The sequence below is a fragment of the Epinephelus fuscoguttatus genome, linkage group LG16 (assembly GCF_011397635.1).
Source record: "Epinephelus fuscoguttatus linkage group LG16, E.fuscoguttatus.final_Chr_v1".
NCBI classification, from domain to species: Eukaryota; Metazoa; Chordata; class Actinopteri; order Perciformes; family Serranidae; genus Epinephelus; species Epinephelus fuscoguttatus.
In genome coordinates this window covers 30,551,141-30,573,589 of record NC_064767.1, presented here as the reverse complement: position 1 = coordinate 30,573,589, position 22,449 = coordinate 30,551,141, and the positions used below count along the sequence as shown (strand labels likewise).

General features: G+C 40.9%; 1 protein-coding gene across 1 annotated transcript in view; it reads left to right on the top strand.

Moving 5' to 3' along the window:
- The first annotated feature begins 490 nt into the window (after nt 1-490).
- Nucleotides 491-22,449, top strand: part of LOC125903644 (regulator of microtubule dynamics protein 2) — a 40,978-nt gene continuing 19,019 nt past the window's right edge. The window contains exons 1-5 of the mRNA XM_049600681.1: nt 491-536; nt 2,146-2,600; nt 17,366-17,543; nt 17,653-17,755; nt 18,759-18,819. Coding sequence (XP_049456638.1) covers nt 2,155-2,600; nt 17,366-17,543; nt 17,653-17,755; nt 18,759-18,819 — 788 coding nt within the window. The 5' untranslated portion in view covers nt 491-536; nt 2,146-2,154. The remainder of the gene's footprint in view (nt 537-2,145; nt 2,601-17,365; nt 17,544-17,652; nt 17,756-18,758; nt 18,820-22,449) is intronic.

The window sequence follows — 22,449 nt, the reverse complement described above, 5'->3', positions numbered from 1 at the left end:
TATTATTATTATTATTATTATTATTACTTAAATTAATGTTGTTGTAAGCTATTGCAATTACTGTCTGTCCTGAATATCTCTCTGTCTCTGTCTTTGTCTCTCTTTATGTATCATTTTGTCATATGGAACACTGTGAATTTATTATGTTGAGCTGTTCTTTTCAGAGGGATGTTGTATGCTGTAAAGCCCTCTGAGGCAAATTGTTATTTGTGATATATTGGGCTTTATAAATAAATGTGATTGATTGATTGATTGATTGATTGATTGATTGATTGATTGATTGATTGATTGATAACACGAATTTAAAAGGTTGGAGTTCCTAGTAAGATCAACTTAGTTAAAAAATGATTATTTGATGAGGATTTTTTTTTTGCGTCAACCACACAAATAAGTCCTAAGTCATTTTATCAGTGAGGTTGACGGGAAGTGAAACCCGGAACGTTTTATGGTTGTTCCTGAGCGCACACGGCATGTTTTGACGGTTACACCATCGAGCTGTCAAGTCAACAGAAGTGCCTCCCTTCCTTACCTGTGCAGTAAGAGCTCTATTATTGTCAATTTGGCTGTAATTTAGAAAGAACATGCTTTTGTAACGTGTTGTTGTGACGCTGTTTTACTTAAGGTGCGCATTTGAACGCCTTTTAACCGTTTAACCTTGGTTAGTAACTGTGTTTGACTGTTAGCTCAACGTTTGGCGACTTTTAGCTAGCAGCAAGACTTTGTCATTGGCAGGTAATAAACGTAATTAACATTAATAATGACGGTATGAAGTTAATAAGGATGACACATGCTGGAGACTCCGTTAGACGCTGCATTTTAATGTGTTCAGGCTTAAACGTTACAGAGCTGCTGTTACTCTGTCTTATGGCTAACACGCTGTGTGATTAGTGTGTTGATCCAATTATCTTTGCTAGGTGGTCAGCCATTCTTAACGTTGTTGTTGTTGTTGTTGTTGTTGTTGTCTGTTCGTTTTCATTGAGGTTATCGCTTTCTCGTCAGTCGTTTATTACATTAGCTTTCCATTAGCTCACCATAGCGTTTGCTAAAGCAACAGGGGCTCCTCACCTGAAGCAGGGCAGAGGTAAATTGTTGAGTTGGTTAAAGGGCATGGTCAGTGGATAACCGTGAAAAAAGCTGTCACTCACTTGATGTTTAAATTACAGGAGGGATTTCGAGGACACACACGGGGAGAATGATGTCTAGAAATAGAAAGCAAAAGTATGCTTTTTAGAGAAGCTTCACATTACTGTGTCATTTTGCTTCAGACTTAGTGACCTGAAACACTGCAATCAGTATTTTATTCAAGTTATAACTGTTTAATAACAGTGTAGTCTGCAACTCTAAGCTACCCACCAGCAAACACTGATCCTGTCAGCCAGTGAGATATTAATTTTGCTATTGTGTTTGTCTAACAGTAATATCCATCTAGGTGTCAGCTTACTATGAGTTACTTTTTGTAACTCTCTCCGTGTTCATATTTTATGAGTGTCATCTGTTTATCACTTGCACTTGTTATGGCCATTTATTGGTCACAGTACTATAATACCTAACATAAAATATTAATTATTAAACTGAACATACTCCCACACTCTGGCTAACTTGCAGACCTAATATCAATTTCAAAAATCAGTTGATACGAAGTTGAATAGTCAGATGGTTAAAAATAATCTCAAACCAGTAGATTTTTATGTATTGAAGAAATTAAAATGGCATTTTTAACTGACAAGACACTTGACAGATCAATAGACAACGATTGTAGAAATAAATTAATAGTTTCTGACTTTTTTAAGCCAAAATGCCAAACATTTGCGTGCTGAGGCTCAGTCAATGTGAGGATTTGCTGCTTTTCAGTGTTTCGTTTCATTTTAAATTGATACTGTATATCTTTGTGTTTTGTACTTGCTATCATCTTGGGCTTCTGAAAATTGCGACAGGAATTTTAACAATTTTCTTACATTTTATAGGCTAAATTATTTTTTTTGATAAATTGCCAAAGTAATCTACAGTCTAAGCTATGATATAAAGTCACTTTTAAAAAAAAACGTTTCCACAATTTTCATTTTTCATGTTTTTGTTATGTAGTGTCTGCAAAATATTGGTGAAGTCAGTAGCTTAAAACTTGTTATTTTTGTCTGTCCTCTACAGGCCTGCAGGATGGCCCAGGCAGACAGTAAGGTGCTGGTTCTGGGAGCTCTGGCTGGAGTGGCTGGCATCAGTTTGGCTGTGGTGTGTTATCAAGGCTTTAGGTCAAGGCGAAGAAGCTCATGTCCGGGGTTCTACCTCAACCGCACTAATGAACAGGGGCCTGGCATCATGGTGGTGGATGGTCCAGGTTTGCCAAGGGGTCAGGCTGAGGTGCTGGAGCGCCTTGAGGCCCTGATCCAGTGCGTGTCTGAGCTAAAGGAGGAGATGAAGTCATTGAAGAGTGCTCTGCCGACGCTGCAGGATCAAGTCAGGGAAGAGCTGAGGGGACGGGATGAGGCGCGTCGAGCCAGCCCTCTCCACAGGACCACACCAACACGAAGGAAAAGGGCTGCAGGCACCATCGCCGGGGCCAGAGCTGGCGGTCGGAGCTCAGAGGAAGCCGAGAGTGAGGGAGGGTGAGTACTTTACAAGCTGGGAGATCCCGTTATATAATCAGTAATTATACACATCTCAAAAACATGTCCTCACATAGGAATTACCTCACTGTGCTTGCAGCAGATTCTTCAAAATTATCCTATTATCCAAACTCACTTTTGTTACAACAGATTCTAACATGGTAACGTGCAAGGCACAAAAGTCATACTGACCCCTTTTTCCTTACCCCCTCTCAATGAGGCGCACACACACACACACACACACACACACACACACACATTTTAAATGCTTTATTTAAACCCATTTGTTGTATTCAAGTTTGCAGGATTTAGACACTCACACAAAGTTTAACACTAAATGTCACCAATTTTTAAACTGCACACACGCACTCACTCACACTGTCCCTGGCTAACTTATAAAACAGGTATTAATTTCATATGGCAGACTTGGACCTTTGATCACAGCCAGTACTTTGGATAATTTCTCCCATGCCAATCATTAATTTGCTAGAATACTCTGTCCTCATAGTACAGTTCATCAGACTTGCCATCAGTTTGTTCATTAAAGGGCCAGTTTGTAATATTTGGCATGGTTTATTGTCAAATCTGAATCTGAATCTGAATATTCTACCCATTAATATGTTTATATAAGTGTATAATCGCTATAAAATAAAATTCGTTTGGTTTTCGTAGCCTTATAATTATGCTTTTATGTATACATACACACACACACACATATATATATATATATATATATATACATATATATATATAGACATATATATATAGCAAGGGCCTTGCTTTAGAGAGGTCGCCATCCTGCGCCACCATGTATGTAAGGCAGCCCGAGCGGACAATCCAGCCAGCCAGAGAACGCGTTTCGCGTGTATAAATAAACCAACGAAGTTAGTTAGTTATAAAGTTTGCGAATGGACCACACTTAACACGCAACAGGAGAGAATGAGCCCGAACCGTCATCTGCGAGGAAAAGAAGACGCAACTTCACTCCTTGTGATGCACTCTCTGCGGCGCTTTTCCTCCTGATGATATATCTCCCCAACGATGGTAGCACCGAATCCCGTTCTGTGCAGCAAAATGGGATTCAGCCTCTCTTCTCGCCCGCTCAGTGTACTCCGGCTTTCATCTGTGTACTCCGGCTCAAACAGGTATGGCTCTGGGTCTGTGTCCGCTACAAGAAACTCTTCAAAATCGCGTTCAAAGTCGTCCATTGCAGCTACTATAGTCCGGAGATATTGCTAGGCTAAATAAACAGCTGAGCTTTGTTTACAGGCTACGCTGTCAGTCAGTGTGCGGGCTGGAGATTGGTGGAGCAGAGAGGGGAGGGGGTCCCCGCTAGGTATTGTAAATGAGTATGTGTGTATGAAGTGTGTGTGTTAAGCCAGAAGAGTCAGAGTTTGGGACGGAGTCTTTTCCCCCCTGGAGTGTTACCTGAGTTTTTGGAGCGCTCAAATAAACGGGCCTTTTTCCCGAACACTACTCCGGTCTCTTGCTCGCGAGGGTTTCATTACAATATCGTAACATGGTTTAGATTTCTAAATAAATATTTACCTCATTGCTAGATAGACCTACTCCTGAAAAACTTGTGTCTGCACAAGGCTTTTGGTCCCTACGAGGCCACCATCATTTACCCGACGGGAGGAGTGAGCGAGTGAGCCCTGCAATCTAGAATTTGACCACTGATGTCACTGTTTTCAACCCATTTTACACACTGGCCCTTTAATCACACACTGTTGCATACATGAATATACATGTTTGTCCCAATTCCTCATGTACCCTCTACTCCTTTTAGAGAATCCACAATGCATCTGCATAAGGGTCTTTCTGTGTCTGAGGTGAACATGAATTGCACCTGAATGGTGGTAGTAAGACCTAACAGGGCTCTACAGCCCGAGCACTTCTCTCACATGTGCCAATGAAAATTAGAATGTGCAAATGTGACAAATTATTTGGGCCCACTGTTATGGACCTCTACCCTGTAACAGCACTGAGCAATCACAAGTGGACTGATGTTTTTATAGTTTCTACAGCACTAGCAGAATGATGTCTTCTCCAGTAAAAATTGATCTGGCTAATCACATCACAGCAATTTCTGGAGTTGTTTTCTCCTAGTGAAACTCTCATTCACCTTGCATCAGTAATTTAAGGTTATCGGCTTCATAGTTCTGAATCACAACCTCCAATATTTGGAGAAAATATCTTGTGAAAATAAAGTGTGCCAGTGTCAATAGGCTTCTGTTATTTTAATGTGCCAGATACATATTTAATTAAGATTTCATATCTTCTGCCGCTTTACACATATATTTTACTATATACAACAAGCATCTTTGATACAAAATGCCTTATCTCATTTTCAAGTTGTAGTTTCTATACTACTAAGTTGTAGTTGTAGTTTCAGAAAATCCTTGGTTTTAATGACACTGTCGCCAGTGAAGTGACCTGCAATCAGCATCCTGTTGTCAAAATACATAAGTATGATGGATCATGTTAGTTGTTGAAGTATTTTGGCAAGCTAGCCAGCCACCATAGCAGTAATGTTAGCAAGCAAGCAAGCCAAGGTTAGCCGTCTTGCTGTGACTTAGCTACACTGTATGGACCTGGTGTTGGTTGATTTGTAATGTTAGCTGATAAAGTAACTTGCAAACCAGCCTTGGTGGTGTGAATGAATGACTGTAACATTAGCTGGTGTTATCCACTCAAGGCAGTATTTTGCTGTGTTAGCAAGTCATCTGCATCAGCAAGCAAGTTTACGATAGCTAACATTAGCCTGCTAAAACCACAGGATCACAATTCATACGTCATTGTTTCCTCTAGGAATTTGTGTGTAGAATTTGTGTTGTGGTGGATGCCATTCATTTGATATTGACATTAACTGACTCTATTTCTCTAAGGTAACTTAAGCTAATTTCTCACACTATTGGAACCTTAGGGGAGCTGAAGAGAGACAAGGCACTTGAGTGTGCTCTCAAACGTCACATCCTTTGGATTTTCCCGGAAAATTTCCCCCGAGTCCTTTCGAAAGAAATCAGTCCTCAGGCTGCCGCAGGCAACTCAGAAAGTTGAGGAAGGTCTCAGTTTTTAGTTATGTTACACTCTGTTCACCCACTGGCAATGGAAAAAGATGAGTGCAAATAATAAAAAGTTACATATCAAATCTTTTAACAAGGAGAATTTAAATCAATATGGTGTTTTTATAAATGTAAAAGCAGTTTCTTTAACTAATGATTAGTTTATACCCAACTGTGATCAGAGGTAAATAAGGCGATAAAGCTGAGAGTGATTGAGATGTTTGATCAAAGTGTGATGACTAATGAAGCAGTCTAATCACATACATCATTGTCATTGTGCAGATGCTTCTAATAATTTAGAATCTGTATCATCATTACATAGTTTTTTAGTTTTACATGTTTACAATACTTAGCTGCTGCTCATGAGTTGGCACAGTATTACATATTTTGGTGCAAAGGGTTTTAAAATAGCTGTAAATATTTGTCTCTGGTTTGTATCTTTGTTACCTTCATCCGATCACAAAGAATTAATATATTTTTGATATTGATATTGGCCTGTACATTAGACGCAAAGTTTCTCATTTATATCATTTTCGGCCAGAAACTGACATCAGGCTGTTGTCATTTCTTAATGTAAATAAGACAGGTAAGAAGCATAAATATCTCAACAAGTGGCAAACTGTAAATTGATTTCAGGTTAATTTCCACTTTAACAATCTCATCCGTTGATCAGTGTATGAGTCAAAAATCTTGTGGTCCTCCTTTACCAATTTAACTCTGTTCATTTTATGTCCTCAATTATAGTTCTTCTGACACTACGTACATGCGCCTCAGGTGCTGCAGAGAACAGCAGACTAATCAAGCACCACATGCTCAGTCATCTACCTCCATTCTCAGCCAAATGCCTTGAACTTGTGCCAGCCTTAGGTAACATAAACAACAGATGTGTTTCTTTTGAATGGACTATCATTTTGAATCTCATAAAAACAAATATCAACAGTAAATGATGATGATTATGCCAAGGCTTTAATGTTTTCAGCAGTCATGCAGACTTAGGTTTTTCTTGGACGTGAATGATATTTCAAACACGCGATTCAGGAATTGTATCCGATCAGAGAATGCTGCGTTTGGATATTGTAGCACAAACAGGTCTTTGCGAGGACTTGATGGACATTTACTTAGCCTGGGTTGACCTTTGCATGCTCTGTGTAGGAAGTAGAGTATGTGAAGTGCCAAGAAGAAATAACACTGAATGCAGCTGCTTTTACATCCTAACCACACTGTTTTTAGGTGTGCAGTGAGCCTTAGATCAGAGCTGTGCGGCTCCTTCCCACCTCTGTTACTGTCCTCGCGATGATGAATCAATTGCCTTGGAGCAAATTTTTTACAACTACAACAACACAAAGTAGGCCAACTTAACATCCACTGCACCCTGGGTAATTAATGAGTGTTGTCTTTTACCGTCTGTGTCCTCTAAGAATCACATACCAGGCAAAGGTTGGGTCAAGTGATTTTTTTCCCTTGGTTGCCAGAAAAGAAGCTAATGTTCATTCATCTTCTAACCACTTCATCCTCTTGAGGGTCGCGGGGGGGGCTGGAGCCTATCCCAGCTGACATCGGGCGAGAGGCAGGGTACACCCTGGACAGGCCGCCAGACTATCGCAGGGCTGACACATAGAGACAAACAACCATTCACACCTACGGACAATTTATCTGAGTTATCAATTAACCTAGTCCCCAATCTGCATGTCTTTGGACTGTGGGAGGAAGCCGGAGTGCCCGGCGAGAACCCACGCTGACACGGGGAGAACATGCAAACTCCGCACAGAAGGGCTCCCACACCCGGGATCGAACCGGCAACCCTCTTGCTATGAGGTGACAGTGCTAACCATCACACCACCGTGCCGCCCAAGAAGCTAGTGTTTGTTGTTTGATATTTAAGATACTTGAGATAATTCACATGCAACCAGACACATATATCCGTAAACTATCATTTAAAAAATATACCTTTTTCAGTACTATTTGCTTGGTAAAGTGAAGTGGCATGAGAAGTACTGATAGTACGCTTAAAGTATTGCAGGTCATGTACGTTTGTTGGCATTGGAAGTAAGACAGCTCATAGACAGGCAATAACACCATATCATATGAGTCTTCTTTCATGATGAATAAACATTTCAGGCCAGCCTACCTCTACTTAAGTTACCATTGCTTTCCTCATTGGCTAGAGGAGCAGCTGGAAGTGTAAGACTGCCCTCTAGCAGATGTGGTTCACAGGTTTTGAGTGACAGTCGTCGGCCGCTTCAAATGCTTTTAATTATAGCCCGGGTTATTATGCTTAAAAAGAAATCACATCACGCACACACCTTCCATAATTAAAGAGCCTTTCCTGCCGCTTTTTTGTATGAGCAAAGGGTGTGGGGGTATTGGGAATGGTGCAGTGAAGAAATTCCAGCCCCTTAGGGAATGTGTAGCGTTCCCCCAGAGGAGCCAGTTACACCCCTAATCCTCACATCCATTTAAAGAGCTCTTCATGTCTGTTCGGCTGGCTTGGAAGTGTTTGGAGCACAATAGCTCCACACAATATCCCAACAAGAGCCGTGATGCTAAGAGTTGGGTAATAGTTATTGCGTGTTTGTTGAAATCTAAAGCCTTAAGAATACATTTGAGATTAACAAGATTAGCGCATTTATTGCTCGCTGCAAAATGTGAATTTGCAAACATCTCAGTTTAGTGCATCTCAGTGCGGCATTGAAAACTGTCAGCTGCAGCAACAATCAGCTACTGATATAATAAATTAGAGAAAAATATATCTGCAACTGTAAAGTTAACTGAGCTTATATAACTGTAAATAACAGCTTTACTGAGGCAGCAGATTTCCAACAGGGGGCATTGTACAAGTATGAACAGGGCCTACAGCAAACTCTGCTGCAGAGCATGATAGACGCACATCAGGAATAGGCAAAGGCTTGTGTTTATAACCCCTGGAGCTGATTACTTTTGTAATCTTAATGGTTTTCTAACATTTGTGCTGAAATGTTTTTCTAGTTGCATGACTGAGGTTAAATAATTTAAAAAGATGTATGTATATATATATATTTAAAACCAACTATGTCCTGTGTGTTTGCAGAGATATTTCAAGTGTGACCAGTGTTGCCAAATTGTCTGATAAGACAGTGTTGCTCCAACCTTAGTCTGTACTAGGATATTACTTCTGCAGAAATGCTCAGAACAGTTAGTGTGACATAACGTCAAAATTACAGAGCAGGGTAGTGTCGATCAAAACAAGGGAACATGCGGACCCAGCCACTGAAAGGTTGAAAGTTCCAGCTGTTTATTCTGTTCACTCCTCATGTGTCACAACAGCTTCCTCAGAGCTACCTCTGCAGGTAAGGAGACCCATCAATCACCCTGTCTGTGTGCCAAGCTGTCAGAGGCCTCATTTAAAAGTGTCTTGTAGGAACTTGTAATTCCTTGAACAGTTCCCACTGAGTTTATTCACATCACATCGCTGTAGCTCAAGGACATTACCACTTCTTTTTTCCTTTTCCAAAAAAATTGCATTTATGATATTGGAGAGTTGTTGATTTAAGCAGATTGAAGCAGGAGTTTTGTTTAGTGACGGGCAAGCCTGATCAACACACACAGAAATGTGTAGAAAGAGAAAAGGGAGCTCATTGTCTGCTTTGTGATTAAAAGCTTTAGTCTGACTTCCCTATGACGTCATGGTACGTGCTGCTCTGCAGCTGTCCATATCCAAAACATTCACATCTATATCCTCAGATTTATGCTTCAAGAAAAGGCTTTTAGCCAAACAAACACATTTATTGAATTGCATACAATGTATACCATGCACAGAGAGCAGAGCAGACATATTCAGCTGTCTGATGTGTCCCCACTCACCCTGGCCGGCCTCTGACCTAAATCTGTCAAGTTTAACTCTGACCACCCACATCTCTCATGTTTGCTTTTCTACGATCCGACAACCTTGACTGCAAAAGGCACCTTCATGTAAATTTGGGGATAAATGAAATGTTGATCTTGTTCCCTGAATTGTTTCCCCCTTTTGTCTGTGAAACATTAAAGCAGCTATAATCAATATTTGTATTAACAATGGATCACATGACTATCTCTTTGTGAAATGAGCCACTCTTCGTGGATAACCCACAAAGAATTTTTATCTTACTCTGCAGTTTCTTTCAGGTCTGTGGAGCATTTTAGCATGTATCAGCTAGGGCTGGGTATTGGTACTCAATACTTTTAAGATACTGACCAAAAAACCCCAAAATGTCTAAAGTCAAACAGTACCTGCATTCAATCCCTTTCGCGTCAGGGGTCTGATACTGGACTCCCCGCCAGAGCAGAAGACTTTCTGTTGCTGCCGTGTCCAGAGCCGCTGTCCTCCATGCTACCGTTCAGTTCACCATCTGTCCAGTTAGCAGGAACTGAGCAGCAGCAGCTACCATCCAACACTGAGCCGTTAAACGGTCTCAACAAACTCACACCAACACCAAAACAACTTGACTCTGTTGTTAAACCCTTTAATAACTGTTAGATAATGTTAGTCTTCTTATGCTAACAGTTAGCCCTGTATGTGCGGGTGAATAAACTCTCTCAACTGTCCTTGGCGCGGAGCTCCATTCGCACACCAGCAACAAACCATATGGTCTGTGGTGTGGTTAAGTAGTGCGCGGTGTGTTTGATGGAGCTGGCAGTTCAGTATGCCCAGATGGCACCAAAACATTCGGACATATCACTATACTACACACCACTCCATTCAGATTATAGGTATTAAATGAAGTAATCTGTTGGTATCATAATTTTTTAAAGGATACCCAGCCCTGCTATCAGCTCATTGTTTTCGTGTTCTAGTCCATAACTTCACTGTTTTGGTTCACTCTCACTGCTCACAAAGGCAGCTGCATGGATAATATTAACTCCTGAGCGTCCTTGGACCCTTTGCTATCCTTACACATCTATTATTGTCATTATTACAGGAGTAAACTTTCCGCTTGGTTACTCTCACTTACGATGAGTCTTTTTCTTTCATATTTCTTTTCTGTTTGTCAAAGTTCATTCTCTGTACCGGCAGGCATCATCCCTCCTCCTACTCAGATGTATTTCTTGCCTGTCTGTACTTTGGCAAAATTACACGCCAAATGTCACGTCAATACAGTTGTGTACAAACCCTTTGTTACTTCCTCTTGCTATTTTAGGAAATGTTACAACATCGTAACAGAAGTTCTATTTATGGTCAATTAAAACTAGTGTGGTGGCATGAACATGCACTGGGAATTATTGACTTGTAGTCTCATCATGTTTCAAGTTACAAATGAATGACAGGTTATTTTTTGCCCACATTTTTTCTGTGTGAATTACCACAACAGAGGAGGGCATACATAGAAACCCAGTCATGTTGTCAGCTGGGTGGTTGGGCGGCTGATCAATTGGAAATTAGGAGTTAAGATCTAAGGAGTGAGTCCCTGCCCAGCCTTTGGGGGGTATGGGAATAAATAACTGGACCTTCTCCAGTCAGTCAGCCACTGTTGTAGAGAAGGCTTTCATAGGTCCTGTCACCACAGCTACACAGAGTGAATAAGCTGGGCTGCGTGTTCCAAGGCCTGGTGATGTTGGGATGGTAACTTGGGTTTGTTTTGAACTGTGTAACCGCGGAGACTACCATTGCTAAGCTCTATTGAGAGATCCCTTCAATGCCCCTTGGGGTCTGTTTAATGAATGGCTGAGCTCCTCTAGTGAGAACACTACCTGTTGAAAATGAAGGTCTTTAAATGTACAAAGTACCCAGAGTGTTACAAGGCTGGACACAGCATGAGTAGACGTATTATACTGTTTCTTGCCTTTGAATACAAAGTAGAAGATTAAAAAAAATGTGGGCTGTGTTTATACAAGTAACAGTTTCACTAATATTGACTTGGTATAATGAGTTTGTTCTTATTATTCAGGGGTTTCGGTGTAAAAATACCTCTAATATGTAAGAAGAGCTATATGTCTCGAACGCCTTATTTAAGATATGTGCCCATAGAGGTAAATGCTGCATCTATTATATTATATTCATTTATTTTGTGTGGTATTTAGAGTGTTTTCACATGTAGTCCTTCTTAAACAAACCAAACTCAGTTCTGTTTCTGGTCAACTTCAGCTCTGATGGGGCCATAGTCCTCTTTCTGTTCACACTATAGCCTATATATAAGATATTAACATAGTTTTGTCTTTACTTTGATGTGGTACTGCAGTGTGGTTATGAAGCCCCTCACTTTTCAACTTAGAATTGGAGGAAACCATAGTGTTCCATGTACTGTAGACTGTTGCAGTTTGATGCATTCTACATTCCACATCTGAAGAAGTGTAGTATCTTTCATGGACCAAACTACTCCTCATCCTGTGTCCTTGCAAGTGTTACAAGCCGTCATGGCTTTGTCTTTTTTTTTCAAGTGTCCCAGTGCAATAGCAAGTGATCAAGAGGGCTAAATACAATGGCAAAGAGCAAAGCAAACCTGGAGAGCTTTGTGCTCAGAAGTCACAGATTAAGTGAACCGTACCATGGACTTGAAGTGAATCGAGAGGTCTGAGTTGTCTTAGAGTGTTCACATTTGTGCAAAAAATGCTGTGTCACTGCTGAGTCTGGTTAGAGGGATGAAAAGGACCGAGTGAAATCACCCTTAGTGATATAAAACAGAATAACAAGCACATTTCACATTTATGGAACTTTAATTGGTAAATGTGTGGTATCTGTATTTGCTGATGATTCATTGATTATCAAAAGGGTCCGACTGTCGATTAACTAATAAATTTATGGACCACTAATTTCAGTACTATAAAGTGAAAGGTATATGCAGGAATTGATAGTTACTTGTTTGTATGTACACTGCAAGATACTATTGTAGGAATGTTATATTTGTTGTAATGGGAAAGACAATGCTGAAGTAAGCTAACTAAGCTAACCGCAGGCACCTTCCTGTCCAACTCCAGATTCACTCTTGTTTTTCGATGCTGTGCCCTCAATTTTTGTAGCATCTCTTGGATACGGGCTGCTTTCAGTCTGATCACTACCTTTTCTATAAAGTCCTGACCTCACCTGTGCACTTAGAGGTTGGGGGCTGCAGACCTAGAAATGTCCAGAACACAGCAAAATGAATACAGACAGAGGGCGGAGTCTCTTTAGATAAATACGCTGCTACACTTCTAGTGGGCCATAAGTGATGATTTAGAGACATTACTATTTTGAGTCTATACATTACTTCCTGGGAAAATGCTGCATAGTTTGCTTTAATGTCTGAATGGGCCAGAGGTGTCAATGACCATGACTGTGTGAATGTGAACTTCTTCCACCAAATCTGGACTATGAGTTTTAGCCCACAAAGTCATTGCCCTGTCTCTTTCTGTTTTATGCGCTTCAACTGCTGTTTGTCATTTCCTGTGCTGTCCTCTCCCTGTGCATCACAAACCAAAAGTTACTAAATTATAAATGTTTTTTCTGTTTTTTGTTTTGTTTTTTTCCACATTTTTTCTGCCCTGACAGAATGAATTTCCTTGGAGAAAAAAATATCTTGTTCTGTGCGAGGGCCTGCTGGTATATAATGTACTTAGTCAGTGTTAAAATGCTAATGATAATATTTAGACTTGTTCTTTCAGAGCTGTGCACTGCTTGTAATATTGCAAGGACCATAATGGCTCCTGCACAAACATATATACATTACATAAACACATAGTAATACAAATAGATCCTTAGCTTCTTTTTCTTTCAACTCAAGTGATTCATGAGCCGTGGAATGGCGTGACAGGAATGCGCTGATCACTCAGTACTCTGCTGCCTGTCTCTCCAGCTCCACTGAGTAAATAACTGCAGCAAGGGAGGGAAAACGGACTGTTGAATGAAGAAAAGGACCAAAGGATGAATGAATTAGAGTATGAATGAATGACACAAGTCCTATAATGTCACCGTCTTGCTGCAGTTAAAAGCCAGGCCTGTTTGTTGCAAGGCATTGCTCTATGGTGCGGTCAGACAACAAAGGAACACTACAACAGTCAGAGTAAACACAAAAGCACACACATTCAGATTTTTTTAAGATGGGTTGTATTGGCCAATAAAAAGTTTGAGCCTTGCCTGCAGGTTTTAAGGTTTACTCAGGGGTTAGTGCAGAGAGAGGGATTGTGGAACGGCTTTGGCACACTATTTCAAAATGACGATGTGAACACAGAGAGAGATTAAAGTAAAGATACTGTAAAGTCTAGTTTCTCTTACGGTAACAGTGATTCTCCATTCCCTACTAAGCTACTGGATGTAACTAAAGTACAATCCTGGGTCACAGAGTTCTCACTTTATACTCTGTTTTTGCATCTGTTTTATAAAAGGGAAAATATGTCACTTTTTAAAGAAGATAACACAATCTTTCTCTTACAAATAAAAAGTTGAATTCATAAGCAATAAAACGCTCAGTTTAATAGTAAGGGGTTTTGGAGCCTTACTCCATCTCACCAGTGATGGCTTATGTTTGCCAATTTTCACAAACTTTGGATAGGTGCAACTGACATTACTGAGTCAGCTTCCCAGCATTATGACTCATATCTACTCATGCTGTTGTTAAACTATGTTTTAGCATTTACCATTATCTTGTAATTATTACTAAAAGTTAGGCTCACTTTAAACCTGCATTAATTAATGTCTTGGAGCAGAGAAAACAAAGAATTTGATCCAATACTTCTATAAATGTATTTATTATTTCAGCTTTAAAAGCAGATTAATTATCATTTAAATAACAGAATGAAACATTACTTTTTACATTGATATGGTGAACTTGTTAGTTTGCACTTGCTCATTTACACAGCCAGAAGACATTGAGCAACATTATAGTTACATATATAGTTTATAGTTCTCCTTTTAGCTCCGTTTTGATCTCCACTACCTCTGGAGGGCAAATATCTCGCTGTTCAGTTGCTGAATGGTCCACTGTGTTCACCAGCTAGTCACTAAACTTGTCTCCCTGGTTGAGTGTTGAGTAGATAGGGTACAGTGGGTTTTTAAGTCTGTTTTGCTGAAAACAGCTGCCTACTGTTGTTAAATGATGTGAGTGATCAAAACAGTAAAGTTGTGAGACATAAAGCCAAAATAATGAGCTCAAATAAGGTGAATCGCTCCGTAGATTTTAAGGAGACATAGCCTTGGGACTAGACGAATCTGCAAGCTCATGTTGTATTTGCTCTGGCAGATGGGTCGGGTTCCCCTCCAATTCAGCCAGATTTCCAGCCGGCCTGGCCCTGAATGGGCCAGTCACAGCTGCTTTATGCAAAACATTTTGCAGAAACTTTCAAAAACAACCAAGATGGTGCAGCTGATGTGGAACTTTCTGTGTAAGATCCATTTCTGATTGTAAAATAGGCAAGAGTTCGCATATTGATGCTACAGTATCACAGCTCATCTCTTCATGCTGTAGTCTGTTTTAATTTGTCCATCCCTCAGCGCTACATCACATATCACATCACATATTCCATTGCTCTGATTAGTTGTAGGTCTATGCATGTGGCAACCCCCCGGTCTGAAAAATGAAGCCAACACAGAAGTGCCAAAAACTGCAGTTCCTCAAATGGCCACTGGATGCTAAAGTAAATCCCCATAACACCCAAATGACCAATTTTATAGCAAAAACAAATATGTTTACAGTCTGTTACAAAAAAGCTTTAGTCCCCATAGCTAATTTTTCAGTTCATGACAGCTGTATGAGGGGTGCATTTTTATATAACTCACCTGTTTGAGTCAGATCCACCCCTCGCTCCCCTGAAGCCCCACCCTCTCATCCAAATATGGTCACTTCTGGCTCCAAAAATTCAGGATGGCGATGGCCAAAATGCCAGACTTGAGGCATTATTTTCATACCGTCTATTGGTCTGTTCAAGTACATCCAGAGGAGTTTTGATCTATGGCCGTTGACAATGCCCCTTGGAAACTAACAATGGGCTGAGAGGTTCCAGACTAATTTGCATTTGCAATTTGGTCTGGCAGTGTCAGGCTAGAGGGGAAGTGCAGTGGCAGGTTTTAATTTTCTGTGGGTTCATTTCTATGCTAGCCTGGAAATACAGACTCAAATCTAGAAAGATTTGAGTCTGGCCCTCACCAACACACCTACTGTTGTTAATGATAACTGAGTGATCAAAACAGTAATTGGATAGCGCGATGGCCAATCAGAGCAAAAAACAAGGTGACATATTCATTGCATTAGCCCCATTTGTTTGCCGAACACTGGGGCTAACTGATATATTTTGCTTTTGCCGTATCCCGTTGGCGAAACAGCAAAACGTCCTTCCTGGAAACTAAGGCTTATAAGTGTAGTTGGCTTAGCATTTCTTCAAAAGCTAAATTAAATGGATGCGGTCCTTCAGCAGTTGCCATCGTGGCAGTTTACTTTTCGACTCCTACAGCACAGTGCTGTCTTCATCATGTTACGCTTGCCCAGAGCCCGCATCTGTCAGATAGACTGATCTGATTGGTCCGATTGGTGATTCAGCGGGCTCTGCTCGTTGGGGCCAGATTCCCGTGCAGTGAAAATTCGAATTTGCTAGGGGCAGGGCATCTGGATTCCCAGGTTATTACTATGCATGAAAGCTGTCACATACATGTAGTCATGTGATTCATTGTTTATATAAAAAAACTGAATGTTGCAGAGGATTTAATCTCATCTATAATCAAAATGCATTTAGTGGTAACAGACAACATAACATTGTGTTCTCAGCGCACCATTGCAGCTTCATTTGTGTTGTTGACTTTGTCGGCCGCAGTGCATTATTCCTGAAAAACTCTTCAGCTCAAATGCCCTCACATTACTCCTGTAATCACAGCACTCAGGGTTGAAGGTGTGTGTTTTGGGGTGGAGTCAGGAAGCAGCCCCCGGCACGAGGCACCTGTTGGGTCCACAATGTTTCTGTCTGTGGCCCGCTCTGACACATCCCTCCAGAACCATGGCTCGCAGCCCAAAATATTCCTTAACCACCAATGACGCACATGCAGCCGCTGCCAACACTTAATAGAGGCTTTTCATATTTTCACCCTTGTCTGTGTCTTTCATTTTTACCTATACTATTAATATAGCAATTTTTTTTACTGCTCCTTCTGAAGTGTTAGCTCAAGGTGTTTGTACATACTTATAGTAGTTGAAAGGGCACTATAAAACATCTAATGCATGTGTTGCGTGCCTCACCCTGACAAACAAGTCTCCCTGTGTTCGTGAAAAAAGCCTTTGGGTATCCACGTCAAGAGTTTCTGAACAGCTAGTATTTATAAACAATTAAGTGACCCACTTATGTAAACAAACCCGATACCATTTGTGTGTAAACACGCAGTGAAGATTGATCCTTTATAATCAGTACCTGGCAGAAAACGGCTTGTAAAAATGCTCGTTAAGACAGGATTTTGAATGATCTGAAAAAACTTCTCAGCTGAGGTGTTTTCATTCCACCTCACAAGTTGAAGATGGTTTTAGATTGAGTTACTGGGACACAGGCCATGATCTTGTGATTCAGGGAAACTGGCAGCATTCAGACTGTTTATTGATGCTTCCTGAGGCCAAGTTGCACATCTCGCTGATGGCAGGATGGAGACAGTCTGGCCTGGTGGTTGGAACCACCTAGGTAATTTAGCTCACCTTTCTAATCCACATCAGTAAAGTTTAATTGCACACGCTGACAGCAAACTGACGGTACACTGTTTCCTTTTACCAACACATTGTGCTCTGTGTTTGTTTGTGCTTTCAGGTATATGACTGCACTGACAGACTCTGAGGAAGACGATTTAAGTGATGCAGAACAAAGCGATGAAGAACAACCTGCAGATAAGCTATGTGTCCTCCTCGAGAGGATCGATGGGTTGCGCCAGGGCACTGAATCTGACAAAAGGGAATGTCTCAACCTCCTTTTGGAGCAGAGAGAGGAGGTTTGTTGAATTGATTGTTGACTCCTTCAAACACTCAATGTATAGATGTTAATAATCATGTATCTTAGTACAGAGCAGTGTGTCTTAATGCGGTGATGTGTCTCTGTAGTTTGGACAGAACTCAACATTTCTTTGGCGGCTAACCCGAGCTTACTGTGATGTTCACGACATCAGTTCCACTCTGGAGGAGAAGAAGACCCATGCAGAAACAGGTACATTACTAAACCTTGTAGCTCATTTGTCATGCATCCCCCTCTGAGTGTGAGGTGTTGTAACCACATCTGTTATGCTGGCCTTGTAACAAAGCAAAATGTGTGACTGTTGTGGTGGAAAGAGCACTGTGCATCAATTAAAGACTGGGCCTTCAAAAACCTCTTTACACTGTGCAGTTGTTAGAGACATGAATAGTGCTCTATTTTGGACGAAAGAAGTCCACGGCTCAGAACACTTAATGTAGTCTGACACAGATTGTGACCAAGGTGTTTTTTTAAGCCATCTTACATGATGTGACATACAGGGAGAGTTATTTGGTAATCTATCACAGCCTGACCTATCAGTGTGAAATAGCTATACCGAATGTTTATTCCACATGCTCTCAATAATGTCATCTTCGTAATGACAAACATTTTTCTCACTGATCTCCCACAGGCTCTTGAGAAGCAGGTTACAAGGACTTCCGTTCTTGTCTTGTGTTACACTCTAAGACTCTGTAGCGTAGACCATAATGCTTTTTTTTCCAAATCTCAAACAGAGGCTGTTTTGTGATTCTACTGAAGTTCAGACTGGATTGACCTGTTTCTCTGTAATCCTTCCTCATCAATGTGCCTCTAATCAGAGCTGGCCAGGTGCTTCCTGCAAAGACACCTGTGTCAAAGCATTTGACATTAGAGACATAGATTCAAAGCAACAGAGCGTCATATTTAACATTCACTGAGATATTAATAGAGCCACTGGAATGAGACACTTACCGTTGAGTGATGAAGGATTTAAAACTGAGCTCTCTTCTTGGATTGCGTTACATATCACTTCTGTTTTTATTGCTTTAATCTGGTGCCCGGTGATGTTTCTTGATTTATGCATATCCTGTTTTGTTTTCTCAGTCAACACACCCCTCGACTCTACTAATCCACCCTCTCTTCTTTTGCTGCATGAGAACGTCATTGTACGATCCAGTGGAGCATCACTATCTACTGTCTGTCCTTTCTTTCCTCTTAGGGAAGAAAGTTGGCGAGGAGGCAGTGAGCCTGAACCCCACATGTGCTGAAAGTCATCAGTGGTAGGTTTGATTTAGTTCCTTCCTTCCACATGTCATCATTTCAAAAGCAAATCAATCAAAGACATTTGGAAGATACAGTTCGATGGCATGTGCCCAGCTGTCATTGAGCCCCATCATGTGAATCAGCTATGGTTGAATTCTAATCCAGTTTAACTGTTTCAGTAAATGCTATGAGACGGAAGGAAAGCATAAACACAGGTACTTTCCCCAGATGAGAGGTGTTGGGGGGGTGCTGTGTTTTTGAGTGACATGTCAGCCTGGAGCAGCTGTTCCTCTGTGTTTGAGTGGATGTTTACTCAGGCATTTCTTTGGGCAGTTTAGCAAATGTAACTTGAATGAACCCAGAGGAGCATCTCAGAAAAAACACGGGGGAGTGACTTGCCTGTGAATTATGTTAGTTTACTCTTTGGACCAAAGCAAAAAAAAAAAAAAAAAAAGACTTGAATATGTAGAAAGAGAATATTGAGTAGTTTGTCAAACTGACAGAATGAAATAGTGGTTTTCAGCAGAGCATTCAGCTGCATGTTTTGCAGACATGCATGACAATGGTAGCTTACCCCCAAACATTTCCTTCCTGCAGATCACCCCCTCATCCACCTGATAGCATCACATCCAGTTTGAGGAATGTAAACACGTCCTAGGTTAAAGTGATAGTTCAGGTTTTTGGACATGAAGTTGTGTGAAACGCTGACCATCTGTAGCTCTGATGTGACGGTGTCACTACTGTCAACGAGCCTCCTGCTCTGAGAAATGGCCCGTAGCTTACCGGAGAAAAAGCAGTTCTGAAGGTATAAGGGGGACACGTAACCAAAAGGTTTTAAGCTACAGAAAAGCATGCATGAGTTTTGTTAGACTATTTCAATAATTTTAAGACATCCCCGCATTACGTCAGACCTTGCTATGGTATATGCGCAGTTGCTTCACCCTCCCTGGCTTGGTAGCGAGGTTCATCCCAATTGACACAAGCCAAAGTTGCCTACGGGTTACATCTGTAACAGGAAACCGATGGAATTGGGAGCCGGCGATGTTTTTATTCCCACAGCTGGGGAAATCACAAGTTCGCACCATTTTGGTATTCCTCTGTTTACCTACAGCAGCTGACGAGGGTGTGTCGTGAGCCTGAGCCGGTGTTCGCACTGTAGTAGTAGGTATATATAGGGCTAGTACATCTTTTTCCTCACTAATAATAGCCTACTGGTTCTCCGTTGGAAACAGCCGATGAAGTTTTCGTTAGCTGTTGTTATCCTGCACACCTGCACGGCGTGGTGATGAACTGTCTAATTGATTTCTGTTCGCATGCTGTCTTGTGGGCCTGCACGGCGGAGTGATACTGGCCAGAAAACAGTCCCAATTGATAGCAAGGTCTGACATAATGCGGGGATGTTTTAAAATTATTGAAATAGTCTAACAAAACACATGCATACTTTTTTGTAACTTAAAACCTTTTGGTTACATGTTCCCCTTATATCTTCAGAACTGCTTTTTCTCCAGTAAGCTACGGGCCATTTCTCAGAGCAGGAGGCTCGTTGACAGTAGTGACACCGTCACATCAGAGCTACAGATGGTCAGCGTTTCACACAACTTCATGTCCAAAAACCTGAACTGTCACTTTAACTTTGCTCAGATGGACTGACAGTTACACTGGAATAATGTGATACATGGTCTGTTGCTGTTCCTGTAGGTTGACGGTTGCTACACAGCACAAGCTGTACGTATTTACGGCTGTGCATATTTAGTGCTTGGAGTTATGCTGATGATACATTTTTGCAAAGGTATTGTAGATTTGGGTCCAGATCATAACATTAGTCTGCATGTTATGTACTTTATTCTTGTTGCAGTGGTCTATTTTCTGACTTTCAAAAAAGAAAAAACAGTTGGAAAAAATAACTTAAAAGGCAGTCTTGTTGCATCTGTCTGATGCTAGTGGATATTTCTAAATGGCTTATAATTCTCTCTGAGTGGTCTGGAGGATAGCATTAAGTTAAGGGAAATTTTGCCGCTGTAGGTGATTCTCAGACAAGGAAAAAAGGAAATCAGGAGAACCTTGTATACCTCCCTGGTTGCTCTGTGACTCAAGGAAAATCCCCTTGCTTTTAATTAGTTGTGCAGAGTGGGCCTGATGGCATGAATCCCATTTGTATTTGTGCAGGCCCCAGTGGTGCATTCCTCATCTGAAACATTGCTCATGTCAAAACTTGACTGCCGATCATACACGGAATCCAATGGCTGGGATAGAGAGATGAAGATTGCACCAGATGCAGCTCTGAGATCACCTTGCAATGGCTGGAGTTTGAAAACAACTGCAAACTTCGAATGCAGCTACAACAAAATGATACAAAGCCCTTTTTATTTAGCTTTGTTCAATTTAAGTTCAGCATGGAGCATTGAGCATATATAAAGTCCATACAGTAAATGGTGAACTATGTTTGCTTGTTTATATAATACTGATAGTTTCCCCAGTGTACGTATTTGTTACCATTAATTACATTCCCTGTCGTGTGTAATTGAGATCATGTGGTTACTTTCTATATACACGCGTGTGAAGTTCTCTCATGGAAAACAGACCAAACTGCCTGTTCGAGCCAGCAGCCTTGTTTGCTCTGTTCGTTAGGGAATAATTAGCATTAGCTCATGCACATACCGCAGCACTCGAGACGTCAAGTGAAATAGAAGGCCGTGTTTGTTTAGTTAATTAAGAGCAACAGCTTTAAAAAAGCTTAATGCTTAATCCTATATCCACTAATGGAATTTGTAAGATTCTTAAACCGAGCAGAAACGCTGTCTAAATTGAATGGACAGGGCAAAGTAGGTAAAGCCGCACTTTGAGAAGGGAGGAGGCAGGGACTGGGGACGGTGCCAGGCAGTGTTGCAAGAAAGTTTATGTCTGAGGTAACTGTTTACTTAGTGTACCAATGCCGTGAGAAACCTTGTCACCTGTTTTCCTGAATGCTGCCCAGCTTGTCACAATTTGGCAGATGTTATTTAGACGCGCTGCCAGTCAGTTCCTGCTCTGCCACTGAAACTACTTATAGAGACTTATTTACATAGCCCAAGTGAATGGATGGCTTTTTGAACCTTTCCATTGCCATCCACCCTAATTTAGTTTTATTAAAGTGTTGGACCGGGGTCAGATGAATGCTGTTTTTTTTCATTTGCAATATGAAAGATCTAAAATGATTTTTTACTACATTTTTGTAACAGCTTTTTTTTATTTATTTAACCTTTATTTTAACAGGGTAGGTCCATTGAGAGCGGGCTCTCTTTTCCAAGGACGCCCTGTAGCAAACAGAGCTCAAAACACAGAAATTACAAAAAAAAAAAAAAAAACAGCAGTACAATACAGTAAATAAATACGTATGAAGACAAGGTAATAAAAAATTAAGACATAATAGTAAACAGACTAAATGATGCAAGAACAAGTCTGAGCACCCAGTATTGTGGTGTGAAGTAGAGTTTTGAAAGCCTCAAGTGAGATGAATCTATCGACTTTCAATGAGTCCTGTAATTTGTTCCATCGGTATGGGGCATAGAAGGAAAAGGCAGTTTTTCCTAATTCTGTATTTGTGTAAGGGATGTGGAGTCTGATATGGGACTGAAAGCGGGTATGGAGACCTGTAGAACGGAAATTTA